Source organism: Ovis aries, chromosome 7, assembly GCF_016772045.2.
Source record: "Ovis aries strain OAR_USU_Benz2616 breed Rambouillet chromosome 7, ARS-UI_Ramb_v3.0, whole genome shotgun sequence".
Taxonomy (NCBI): Eukaryota; Metazoa; Chordata; class Mammalia; order Artiodactyla; family Bovidae; genus Ovis; species Ovis aries.
The window spans coordinates 36,604,312-36,616,973 of NC_056060.1; the positions used below are offsets into that span (position 1 = coordinate 36,604,312).

General features: G+C 39.4%; 1 protein-coding gene across 5 annotated transcripts in view; it reads left to right on the forward strand.

Moving 5' to 3' along the window:
* TMEM62 (transmembrane protein 62) overlaps positions 1-12,662 on the forward strand; it is a 45,156-nt gene that overhangs the window by 9,098 nt on the left and 23,396 nt on the right. For all 5 annotated transcript variants that reach the window (XM_004010490.6, XM_042253055.2, XM_015096959.4 and 2 more), the window contains 3 exons: positions 7,203-7,344; positions 9,775-9,899; positions 10,042-10,164. In XM_004010490.6, coding sequence (XP_004010539.1) covers positions 7,203-7,344; positions 9,775-9,899; positions 10,042-10,164 — 390 coding nt within the window. The remainder of the gene's footprint in view (positions 1-7,202; positions 7,345-9,774; positions 9,900-10,041; positions 10,165-12,662) is intronic.

Below are 12,662 nucleotides of genomic sequence, written 5' to 3' on the forward strand. Positions count from 1 at the left end.
CAATGGTGAATGGAATTGTTTCCTTAATTTCTTTTTCTACTTTCTCATTATTAGTGTATAGGAATGCAAGGGATTTCTGTGTGTTAATTTTATATCCTGCAACTTTACTATATTCATTGATGAGCTCTAGTAATTTTCTGGTGGAGTCTTTAGGGTTTTCCATGTTGAGGATCATGTCATCTGCAAACAGTGAGAGTTTTACTTCTTCTTTTCCAATTTGGATTCCTTTTATTTCTTTTTCTGCTCTGATTGCTGTGGCCAAAACTTCCAGAACTATGTTGAATAGTAGCGGTGAAAGTGTACACCCTTGTCTTGTTCCTGACTTTAGGGGAAATGCTTTCAATTTTTCACCATTGAGGATAATGTTTGCTGTGGGTTTGTCATATATAGCTTTTATTATGTTGAGGTCTGTTCCTTCTATTCCTGCTTTCTGGAGAGTTTTTATCATAAATGGATGTTGAATTTTGTCAAAGGCCTTCTCTGCATCTATTGAGATAATCATATGGTTTTTATTTTTCAATTTGTTAATGTGGTGAATTACATTGATTGATTTGTGGATATTGAAGAATCCTTGCATCCTTGGGATAAAGCCCACTTGGTCATGGTGTATGATCTTTTTAATGTGTTGTTGGATTCTGATTGCTAGAATTTTGTTGAGGATTTTTGCATCTATGTTCATCAGTGATATTGGCCTGTAGTTTTCTTTTTTTGTGGAATCTTTGTCAGGTTTTGGTATTAGGGTGATGGTGGCCTCATAGAATGAGTTTGGAAGGTTACCTTCCTCTGCAATTTCTGGAAGAGTTTGAGTAGGATAGGTGTTAGCTCTTCTCGAGATTTTTGGTAGAATTCAGCTGTGAAGCCGTCTGGACCTGGGCTTTTGTTCGCTGGAAGATTTCTGATTACAGTTTCAATTTCCGTGCTTGTGATGGGTCTGTTAAGATTTTCTGTTTCTTCCTTGTTCAGTTTTGGAAAATTGTACTTTTCTAAGAATTTGTCCATTTCTTCCACGTTGTCCATTTTATTGGCATACAACTGCTGATAGTAGTCTCTTATGATCCTTTGTATTTCTGTGTTGTCTGTCGTGATCTCTCCATTTTCATTTCTAATTTTATTGATTTGATTTTTCTCTCTTTGCTTCTTGATGAGTCTGGCTAATGGTTTGTCAATTTTATTTATCCTTTCAAAGAACCGGCTTTGTTGATTTTTGCTATGGTCTCTTTTGTTTCTTTTGCATTTATTTCTGCCCTAATTTTTAAGATTTCTTTCCTTCTACTAACTCTGGGGTCTCCAATTCTTCCTTTTCTATTGCTTTAGTTGTAGAGTTAGGTTATTTATTTGACTTTTTTCTTGTTTCTTGAGGTATGCCTGTATTGCTATGAACTTTCCTCTTAGCACTGCTTTTATAGTGTCCCACAGGTTTTGGGTTGTTGTGTTTTCATTTTCATTAGTTTCTTTGCATATTTTGATTTCTTTTTTGATTTCTTCTGTGATTTGTTGGTTATTCAGAAGTGTGTTGTTCAACCTCCATATGTTGGAATTTTTAATAGCTTTTCTGCTGTAATTGAGATCTAATCTTAATGCATTATGGTCAGAAAAGATGCTTGGAATGATTTCAATTTTTTTGAATTTATCAAGTTTAGATTTATGACCCAGGATGTGATCTATCCTGGAGAAGGTTCCATGATCACTTGAAAAAAAGGTGAAATTCATTGTTTTGGGGTGAAATGTCCTATAGATATCAATTAGGTCTAACTGATCTAATGTATCATTTAAAGTTTGCATTTCTTTGTTAATTTTCTGTTTAGTTGATCTGTCCATAGGTGTGAGTGGGGTATTAAAGTCTTCCGCTATTATTGTGTTATTGTTGATTTCCCCTTTCATACTTGTTAGCATTTGTCTTACATATTGCGGTGCTCCTATATTGGGTGCATATATATTTATAATTGTTATATCTTCTTCTTGGATTGTTCCTTTGATCATTATGTAGTGGCCTTCTTTGTCTCTTTTCACAGCCTTTGTTTTAAAGTCTATTTTATCGGATATGAGTATTGCCACTCCTGCTTTCTTTTGGTCTCTATTTGCATGGTATATCTTTTCCAGCCCTTCACTTTCAGTCTGTATGTGTCCCTTGTTTTGAGGTGGGTCTCTTGTAAGCAGCATATAGAGGGGTCTTGTTTTTGTATCCATTCGGCCACTCTTTGCCTTTTGGTTGGGGTGTTCAACTCATTTACGTTTAAGGTAATTATTGGTAAGTATGATCCCGTTACCATTTACTTTATTGTTTTCGGTTCGGGTTTATACACCCTTTTCGTGTTTCCTGTCTAGGGAATATCCTTTAGAATTTGTTGGAGAGCTGGTTTGGTGGTGCTGAATTCTCTCAGCTTTTGCTTGTCTATAAAGCTTTTGATTTCTCCTTCGTATTTGAATGAGATCCTTGCTGGGTACAGTAATCTGGGCTGTAGGTTATTGTCTTTCATCACTTTAAGTATGTCTTGCCATTCCCTCCTGGCCTGAAGAGTTTCTATTGAAAGATCAGCTGTTATCCTTATGGGAATCCCCTTGTGTGTTATTTGTTGTTTTTCCCTTGCTGCTTTTAATATTTGTTCTTTGTGTTTGATCTTTGTTAATTTGATTAATATGTGTCTTGGGGTATTTCGCCTTGGGTTTATCCTATTTGGAACTCTCTGTGTTTCTTGGACTTGGGTGATTATTTCCTTCCCCATTTTAGGGAAGTTTTCAACTATTATCTCCTCAAGGATTTTCTCATGGTCTTTCTTTTTGTCTTCTTCTTCTGGGACTCCTATAATTTGAATGTTGGAGTGTTTCATATTGTCCTGGAGGTCTCTGAGATTGTCCTCGTTTCTTTTAATTCGTTTTTCTTTTTCCTCTCTGATTCATTTATTTCTACCATTCTATCTTCTGTTTCACTAATCCTATCTTCTGCCTCCGTTATTCTACTGTTTGTTGCCTCCAGAGTGTTTCTGATCTCATTTATTGCGTTATTCATTATATATTGACTCTTTTTTATTTCTTCTAGGTCCTTGTTAAACCTTTCTTGCATCTTCTCAATCCTTGTCTCTAGGCTATTTATCTGTGATTCCATTTTGATTTCAAGATTTTGGATCATTTTCACTATCAATATTCGGAATTCCTTCTCAGGTAGATTCCCTACTTCTCCCTCTTTTGTTTGGTTTGGTGGGCAACTCTCCTGTTCCTTTACCTGCTGAGTATTCCTCTGTCTCTTCATCTTGGTTATATTGCTGCGTTTGGGGTGGCCTTTTTATATTCTGGTAATTTGTGGAGTTCTCTTTATTATGGAGCTTCCTTACTGTGGGTGGGGTTCTATCAGTGGCTTGTCAAGGTTTCCTGGTTAGGAAGGCTTGTGTTGGAGTTCTGGTGGGTGGAGCTGGGTTTCTTCTCTCTGGAGTGCAGTGGAGTGACCAGTAATGGGTTATGAGACATCAAAGGTTTTGGAATAATTTTGAGCTGCCTGTATATTGAAGCTCAGGGGAGTGTTCCTGTGTTGCTGGAGAATTTGAGTGGTATGTCTTGTTTTGGAACTTGTTGGCCCTTGGGTGGAGCTTGGTTTCAGTGTAGGTATGAAGGCATTTGATGAGCTCCTATTGCTTAATGTTCTCTGAATTCAAGAGTTCTCTAATGTTTTCAGGCGTTGGATTTCAGCCTCCTGCTTCTGGTTTTCAGTTTTATTTTTACAGTAGCCTCTAGACTTCTCCATCTATACAGCACCGATGATAAAACATCTAGGTTAAAGATGAAAAGTTTCTCCACATTGAGGGACACTCAGAGAGGTTCACTGAGTTACAAGGAGAAGAGATGATGGAGGGGGTAGTTAGAGGTAACTGGAATGAGATGCGGTGAGATCAAAAGAGGAGAGAGCAAGCTAGCCAGTAGTCACTTCCTTATGTGCGCTGTATAGTCTGTACCGCTCAGAGGTATTTACGGAGTTATACGGGGAAGAGAAGAGGGAGGAAGTAGACAGAGGTGACCAGGAGGATAAGAGAGAGGAATGAGAAGGAGAGAGACAAATCCTGCCAGTAACCACTTCCTTAGGTGTTCTCCACCGTCTGGAACACACAGCGATTCGCAGAGTTGGATAGAGAAGAGATGGGGAGAAAAGAGACAGAGGCCACCTGGTGGAGAAAAAGGAGAGTCCAAAGGAGGAGAGAGTGGTCAAGCCAGTAATCTCGCTCTCAGGTGAACTTTGGTAGTGAAGTTTGGGTTTTTAAATGTACAAAATTGACAACAAAAACCAAAGAGCAAAGATTAAAAATCTAGAGTAGAGGTTGGATTTTCAAAAATACTATATTAAGGAAAAGAAGCAGAAGGAAAAAGGAAGAAAGAAAAAAATAACAAGAATTATTAAAAACAACAACAACAACAAGAACAACAACAACAAAAAACAAACAAAAAAACCACAAAAAAACCCAAAAAACCACCAACAACCATCCAAAGACTATATATGGTGTTTGCCTTAAAAAAAAAAAAAAGTCTTTTTTTTTTTAAATAGTAATAGTAGGTTATAGAAATAAAAATTAGAGGAGAAATAGAAGGCTTAACAATTGAAAAAAAAGTTAGAAAAAGAAACAAGAAAAGAAAAAAAAACAACAAAAAAAAGGAATGATTTTAAAAATAGTAAAAATATTTCTGGCCCTTCTCTGATGTTGTGGGCCGTGTCGTATCACTTCCAAGGTGGTTCCCTCTGTTTAACTTCTGTTTGCTGGGTTTTTAGGCTCACTAGTTCAGTCGCGCTGCGGGGAGGGAGGATGCTGCAAAGAAATAGCACTGTCGTGTGCACACAGTGTCTCAGCCCCACTTGACCTGTCCCTTCTCTTGGCGCATAGACCACTCCGGCTCTACGATGCTCAGCCGGGAACCGTCTGGTGCCGGCCCTAGGTTGCGTGCACTTCCCCGGTCCAAGCCGCTCAGGTTCAGCGCTCAGGTAGCCCTCAGAGGCACAGATTCGGCTGGGACTGCGCTTTGTGCCCTTCCCAGGTCCGAGTAGCTCAGGAGTTTGGCGAGCGCGATTGCCGTGGCTTGTCACCTTTTCTGCCGCTGCTGCTCAGCTTTCTGGGTGGACCGCTGGTGCCCCCCGTGAGGCAGATGGTGACTGTCCAGCACCCCCAGAAGTCTTAGCAAAGAAGCCTGCTTGCAGTTAGGTAAGTAAAGTCTCTCCGGGTCTGCAATTGCCCCTTTCCAGTCCTTACGGCTCTGGCTGCCTGTCCCCGGCTGGGGATGGTCTGCAGCCGGCTTATTCCGTTCCGTCCTTTGTTCTGTGCTCGGTCCTGGTGGTGTCTTATGTTCGAGCTTTTCGTGCAGTAGCTATCCCACAGTGTGGTTTGCTAGCCCAAGTTAGATCATTCTGGTTGCGCGTGGGGTGTTCCTGCCGGATTCTTACAAAGCTCTGCAGCCCGCGCCTCCCGCGCGTCCCTGCCGTGCCCCCACTTCCCAGTGGCGGATGCAGGCGTCTGTGCTGCTTTTCTGCTGGGGGAGTTACTGGTGGGCTTGTAATCTCTTGGTTTTAATTATTTCTTTATTTTTCCTTCCTGTTATGTTGCCCTCTGTGTTTCCAAGGCTTGCCACAGACTCGGCAGGGAGAGTGTTTCCTGGTGTTTGGAAACCTCTCTTCTTAAAATTCCCTTCCCGGGACGGGCTTCCCTTCCCGGGACGGAGCTCCCTCCCCACCTCCTTTGTCTCCTTTCTCGTCTTTTATATTTTTTCCTACCTGTTTTTGAAGACAATGGTCTGCTTTTCTGGTTGCCTGATGTCCTCTGCCAGCCTACAGAAGTTGCTTTGTGGAGTTTGCTCGGCGTTGAAATGTTCTTTTGAGGAATTTGTGAGGGAGAAAGTGGTCTTCCTGTCCTATTCCTCCGCCATCTTTACAGTTCTCCCCGGATATCTTCTTATAATGTTCTGACATTTGAATAAGGTATTTTCCAAATATTGGAGATGGAAATGGCAACCCACTCCAATATTCTTGCCTAGAGAATCCCGTGGCCAGAGGAGCCTGGTGGGCTGCTGTCCACAGGGTCTCAAAGAATCGGACATGACTGAAGCGACTTAGCATGCATGCATGCATTGGAGAAGGAAATGGCAACCCACTCCAGTATTCTTGCCTGGAGAATCTCAGGGACAGAAGAGCCTGGTAGGCTGCTGTCTATGGGGTTGCACAGAGTCGGGCACTACTGAAGCAACTTAGCAGCAGCAGCAGCAGCAGCTTCAAATATAATCTCTACTTTCTTTCACATTTATTCAACAAATACTCAATGAGTGCCAAGCCTGTACACTCTGTTACCCATCCTTTCTCCTTGCTCTTCACTCTCTAACTTACTGGACACCTGAATACTCTTGATACTTAAGGTGATGAGGACTTTCATTACTGGATGTGGACCCTGTGTATGTTTTCAATATATTTTTAGAAACTGAAAAACAGATTTACTGGTTCTGACTGAACATTTTCCTCCTGGCTCAGTAACTTCTTCTTTGCAAGGCTTTATTGTGACTCAAGCCGTTTTACTCCTGTTTTAAGAACTCAACACTTTTGTATCTCACTACACCAAGAATTCTGCTAGGTACTTAGGAGGCCCTCACTACAATATTTTTTGGCTTACCAGATGGTGCTAGTGGTAAAGAACTCACTTGCCAATGCAGGAGATGTAAGAAATGAGGGTTCCATCCCTGGGTTGGGAAGATCCCCTGGAGAAGGGAATGGCAACCCACTCCAGGATCTTTGCCTGGAGAATCCCATGGAGAGAGGAGCATGGCAGGCTACAAGTCTGTTGGGTCTCAAAGAGTTAGACACAACTGAAGCCACTTAGCACACATGCATTACAATTTTTAATGATTGATAAGTAACCGTTTCCTTGTATTCTGATTTATCTCTTTTAAAATGTTTAGTGGACTGCTTAAGTTAGCCACCTACTCTTATGCTTTGCTTGGTGACCTTGTGCTTGGTTACTGATGAATATGTTTGCTTGCATCTTTGGAGACAATAGGGAAAAAAATAACTTTAATTGATTCATCCATTGCGGGTCTGGTATCTAGTTTTATGTATTTCTCTGTCAGATCATGGAAATTTCCTTTACAAAGGGAGTCAAAATATAGTGTGATAGTAGGGCAGGAATTTAAACTCATTTTGTCTTCCTATGATTGCACTAAAGCTTTCTTGTCTTTTTATTTTTTAGGAAGTATTCTGCCGTACGGAGGGATGGCTCTTTTCGTTATGTCCACAGTACTCCCTTTGGCAACTATTCTTTCATCTCTTTGGATGCCAGCCTTAATCCAGGGCCTAAGAGACCTTTTAATTTCTTTGGAATTTTAGATCAGGTACAGTAAAAATCCCACTTCCCTTTGCAGCTAACCTATTTTATTTTTTTCAGATATATGTGGCTCACTTAAAAGTTATCCTAGGTAAACAAATTCTTATCTAGAAATGCTTGAGAAAAATTCTACTGTGGTTTTGGTTATGGCTAGAAGAAATTATTGACCCCTTCAACCCTTTTATTGCTATCCCTATTCTTGTCCCAAAACCTGGGAAAGGAATAACTCACATTTTATATCATGAAATTAAAAGGTGCTTGCTTCTTGGAAGGAAAACTATGACAAACCTAGACAGCATATTAAAAAGCAAAGACATCTCTTTGCCAACAAAGGTCCATCTAGTCAAAGCTACGGTTTTTCCAGTAGTCATGTCATGTACAAATGTAAGAGTTGGATCATAAAGAAGGCTGAGTGCAGAAGAATTGATGCTTTTGAATTGTGGTGCTGGAGATGACTCTTGAGAGTCCTTTGGATTGTAAGGAGATAAAACCAGTCAATCCTGAAGGAAATCAACCCTGAATGTTCATTGGAAGGACTGATGCAGAAGTTGAAACTTCAGTGTTTTGGCTACCTGATGTGAACAGCCACCTCACTGGAAAAGATGATGATGCTGAGAAAGGCAAGATGATTGAAGGCAAGAGGAGAAGAGGGCAGTAGAGGTTAAGATGGTTACACAGCATCAGTGTCTTGATAGACATGAATTTGAGCAAACTCTAGCAGACAGTGGACGGTGGAGGAGCCTGGCAAGCTGCAGTCTATGAGGCTGCAAAGAGCTGGACATGACTTAATGACTGAACAACAACAGTTAACATTTATTGAATAGGTACTAAGTAGAGCATACAATTTGCAAGGTGCAGAACATACAGCTTTGTTTACAATATGGCATATTCCTATATCCCCACAGTTGCCATTTCTAACTAATAGTCTATTTTTTTTTTTGGTAAGAGAAGGGCAACCGTTGAAGTAAATACATTTCTTTTAAAGTATCTTTTGTAAGCTTGGTGAAAATTGTTGCTGGGTTGAAACTGTATGGAAAGTCACATCTGAGAACCTCTAATTATGTCTTGGTACAGCAAATGTCAATGATTATGTGCACATATGTAAGACATATGTGCCCATATGCAAGGGTGATAAGATCAAGTCCTTGGCCTCTTAGAATATTTATCTACTGTTGGGGCTTAAGACCTGTGTAGAATTAACTATAATGAAAAGCAGAATTGTTAAATGCCGGAAGATTCAAAGTGGTATGAGGGTTTAAAGGAACTTGAACAAAATATTGTTAAATGCATTGTGTTTATTAGCCATTTTATTAAATGAAAGTGTATTTTGTTGACTATCTACCCAGTGTCTTTAGACAGTCTAGAGTTGATTAGCTCATTATTTTAAAGCCTACCCTGTAGAATAGTGTTTTTTAAGGTATAATTCGATAATCTGCTTGAAAAACAGCTATCTTGTAAAATGCAGATTCTCATACTTTGTCCAAGACTTATGAAATTAGAAAACCTGAAGGTAGGACCCAGGAATTCATTGCTATAAGTACTTCACAGGTAATATTAATGTATATTTATATATGTACAAGTTATTTCAGAAGTTATCTTTATGAGTGATGATTTACATAGAATAAATGCACTGATTTAGAGTATTTGAAGGATTTTGACAAGTGTATGTACTGATGTAACTCACTACAATCAAAAGAGAACATTCCATTACTATAGAGAATTCTGTTGTATTGTTGATCTTCACCTGCAGTTCTGGGGAACCACTGATTGGTTTTCTGTCAGTATAGATTAGTGCTGTTTGTTCTAGAATTTTATGTAAATGAAATCATACAGTATGAACTCTTGTGTCTGGCTTCTTTTGCTTAATATATCTCTAAGATTCATCCATGTTACTGTGTGTGTACTTTTTTACTGCTGAGTAGTATTCCATTGTACACATATGGATATACTGCAATTTTCTGATGGTTTCTAGTTTTTGTCTATTATGAGTAGAATATTGTGAACATTCTGGTACAAAGCTTCCTTTGGATATATGTACATTTTATTTTATAAGCTTAGTTTTGATATCCTCTTTATTTATTGCACTGTGGTATACAGGGCTGAGAAGATTAGTGGTTCTTCTTTATTTCCACGAAGAAATTTAGAAGTAAAGAAAGAAATTTATATAATTTAAAGATTATCTCTGTTTCCTTATCTGTCAAGTGGGAATAATCCCTGTCCTAGTTAGCGCAGACTTATTTTTAGGATCAAACGAATTATAACGTATGTTTAAACAGTTTGAAACTGACAGAGGCCCATACAGGTCACTGATTAGTAAAGTTTAAGCCTTAGACATAATATACTTACTATAAAACCTCAAGAGAGTTGTATAATCCATTGACATTAGATTTTAGCCTGAGCCCTAATTAAAGCTCCTTCTATTTTTCTCTGATTTCAGAAACAGATGGAGGAGCTTTCGTTACTGGCCAAGGAAAGTAGTTGGAGCAACCACAGTATTTGGTTTGGACACTTTACGACATCCACTGTCCTTTCTCCATCACCAGGACTTCGGTCAATAATGAGGTGAGACAGGCTTCCAAAATCAAGATTGTTTTTAGGTCTTTTCTGTTTTCTACCTATTTTGCTTTTCTAAAGAGGTATTTTTATTAACTTGGCATCACAAGCTATCTTTGTTCATTTATTTCATTTGCTTCTTATTGATTAGTTCGGCTACAGCTTATTTGTGTGGGCATCTTCATACCCTTGGTGGACTCATGCCTGTTTTGCACACTCGTCACTTCCAGGGCCCTTTGGAACTTGAGCTAGGAGACTGGAAGAATAACAGAAGGTAAGGGGACTACCCCCAAAAATACAACTTATATGTGTAAGTTTTGCTAAAGCAATAATAGTTTTCTGATCACTACCATGAATGATCCCAGTTAAGGAGAAACTTGTGATATCTCTCTGTTTTTGAAGCGAAATATATATCTGACAGTCTTTATCCTTATGCAGAAACCTTGTTGCAGCAGTTATGTTTGCCATTGCTGTGTTACACTGGAGTTTCAAATGCATCCTGTAGGAAATAGTTTTCAAACTGCAGTGTACATAAACTCTTAGAGGAGCTTATGAAAAATAAAGATTACCAGGCCCTCACTCTAGAGATTTTGGTTGTGTTGGTCTGGGTTAGGACACAAGAAACTACTTTTTTAAAAAGTCTACCAGTTGCTCAAGAGACTATACTTTGAGAAATATTCAGTTCAGTTCAGTCACTCAGTCGTGTCCAACTCTTTGCGACCCCATGAATCGCAGCATGCCAGGCCTCCCTGTCCATCACCAACTCCCGGAGTTCACTCAGATTCACGTCCATCGAGTCAGTGATGCCATCCAGCCATCTCATCCTTTGTCATCCCCTTCTCCTCCTGCCCCCACTCCCTCCCAGCATCAGAGTCTTTCCAGTGAGTCAACTCTTCGCATGAGGTGGCCAAAGTATTGGAGTTTCAGCTTTAGCATCATTCCTTCCAAAGAAATCCCAGGGTTGATCTCCTTCAGAATGGACTGGTTGGATCTCCTTGCAGTCCAAGGGACTCTCAACAGGCTTCTCCAACACCACAGTTCAAAAGCATCAATTCTTCGGTGCTCAGCCTTCTTCACAGTCCAACTTTCACATCCATACATGACCACTGGAAAAACCATAGCCTTGACTAGACGGACCTTTGTTGGCAAAGTAATGTCTCTGCTTTTGAATATGCTATCTAGGTTGGTCATAACTTTTCTTCCAAAGAGCAAGTGTCTTTTAATTTCATGGCTGCAGTCACCATCTGCAGTGATTTTGGAGCCCAAAAAAATAAAGTCTGACACTGTTTACACTGTTTCCCTATCTATTTCCCATGAAGTGATGGGACCAGATGCCATGATCTTCGTTTTCTGAATGTTGAGCTTTAAAGCCAACTTTTTCACTCTCCTCTTTCACTTTCATCAAGAGGCTTTTTAGTTCCTCTTCACTTTCTGCCATAAGGGTGGTGTGATCTGCATATCTGAGGTTATTGATATTTCCCCAGCAATCTTGATTCTAGCTTGTGCTTCTTCCAGTCCAGCATTTCTCATGATGTACTCTGCCTGTAAGTTAAATAAGCAGGGTGACAATATACAGCCTTGACGTACTCCTTTTCCTATTTGGAACCAGTCGGTTGTTCCATGTCCAGTTCTAACTGTTGTTTCCTGACCTGCATACAAATTTCTCAAGAGGCAGGTCAGGTGGTCTGGTATTCCCATCTCTTTCAGAATTTTCCACAGTTTCTTGTGATCCACACAGTCAAAGGCTTTGGCATAGTCAATAAAGCAGAAATAGATATTTTTCTGGAACTCTCTTGCTTTTTCAATGATCCAGCGGATGTTGGCAATTTGATCTCTGGTTCCTCTGCCTTTTCTAAAACCAGCTTGAACATCAGGAAGTTCACAGTTCACGTATTGCTGAAGCCTGGCTTGGAGAATTTTGAGCATTCCTTTACTAATGTGTGAGATGAGTGCAATTGTGTGGTAGTTTGAGCATTCTTTGGCATTGCCTTTCTTTGGGATCAGAATGAAAACTGACCTTTTCCAGTCCTGTGTCCACTGCTGAGTTTCCAATTTTGCTGGCATATTGAGTGCAACACTTTCACAGCATCACCTTCCAGGATTTGAAATAGCTCAACTGGAATTCCATCACCTCCACTAGCTTTGTTCGTAGTGATGCTTTCTAAGGCCCACTTGAGTTCACATTCCAGGATGTCTGGCTCTAGGTGAGTAATCACACCATTGTGATTATCTTGAGAAACATTAGAGCTAGAAATATGTCATATCTTTCCCTAAATTTTGTATTTGCCTTTCTAGTTACTGCTGCAATATACTAGTGATTTATGTTCTTCAAATAGATTACAGTTGGTCTTTATTAAGGTTAAAGTCTTTTAAAAATTATTATTATTAAGCATTTTTTAAATTGTAGTATAGTTGATGTACAATATTGTATAAGTTACAGGTATACAATATTGTGATTCACAGTTTTTAAAAAAGTCATACTCAGTTATTATTATAAATTATTGGCCATATTCCCTGTGTGGCACAATATCCCAGTAGCTTACTTTATATATAATAGTTTGTACCTCTTAACCTCTTGCTTCTATCTTGCTCCTCCTTTCTTCCCTCTCCCCAATGGTAACTACTAGTTTATTCTCTTTATCTGTAAGTCTGTTTCTTTTTCATTATATTCCCTAGTTTGTTGTAGTTTTTAGGTTACACATATAAGTGATCTTGTACAGTATTTGTGTTTTTCTGTCTGATTTATTCACTTAGCATACTACCCTCCAAGTC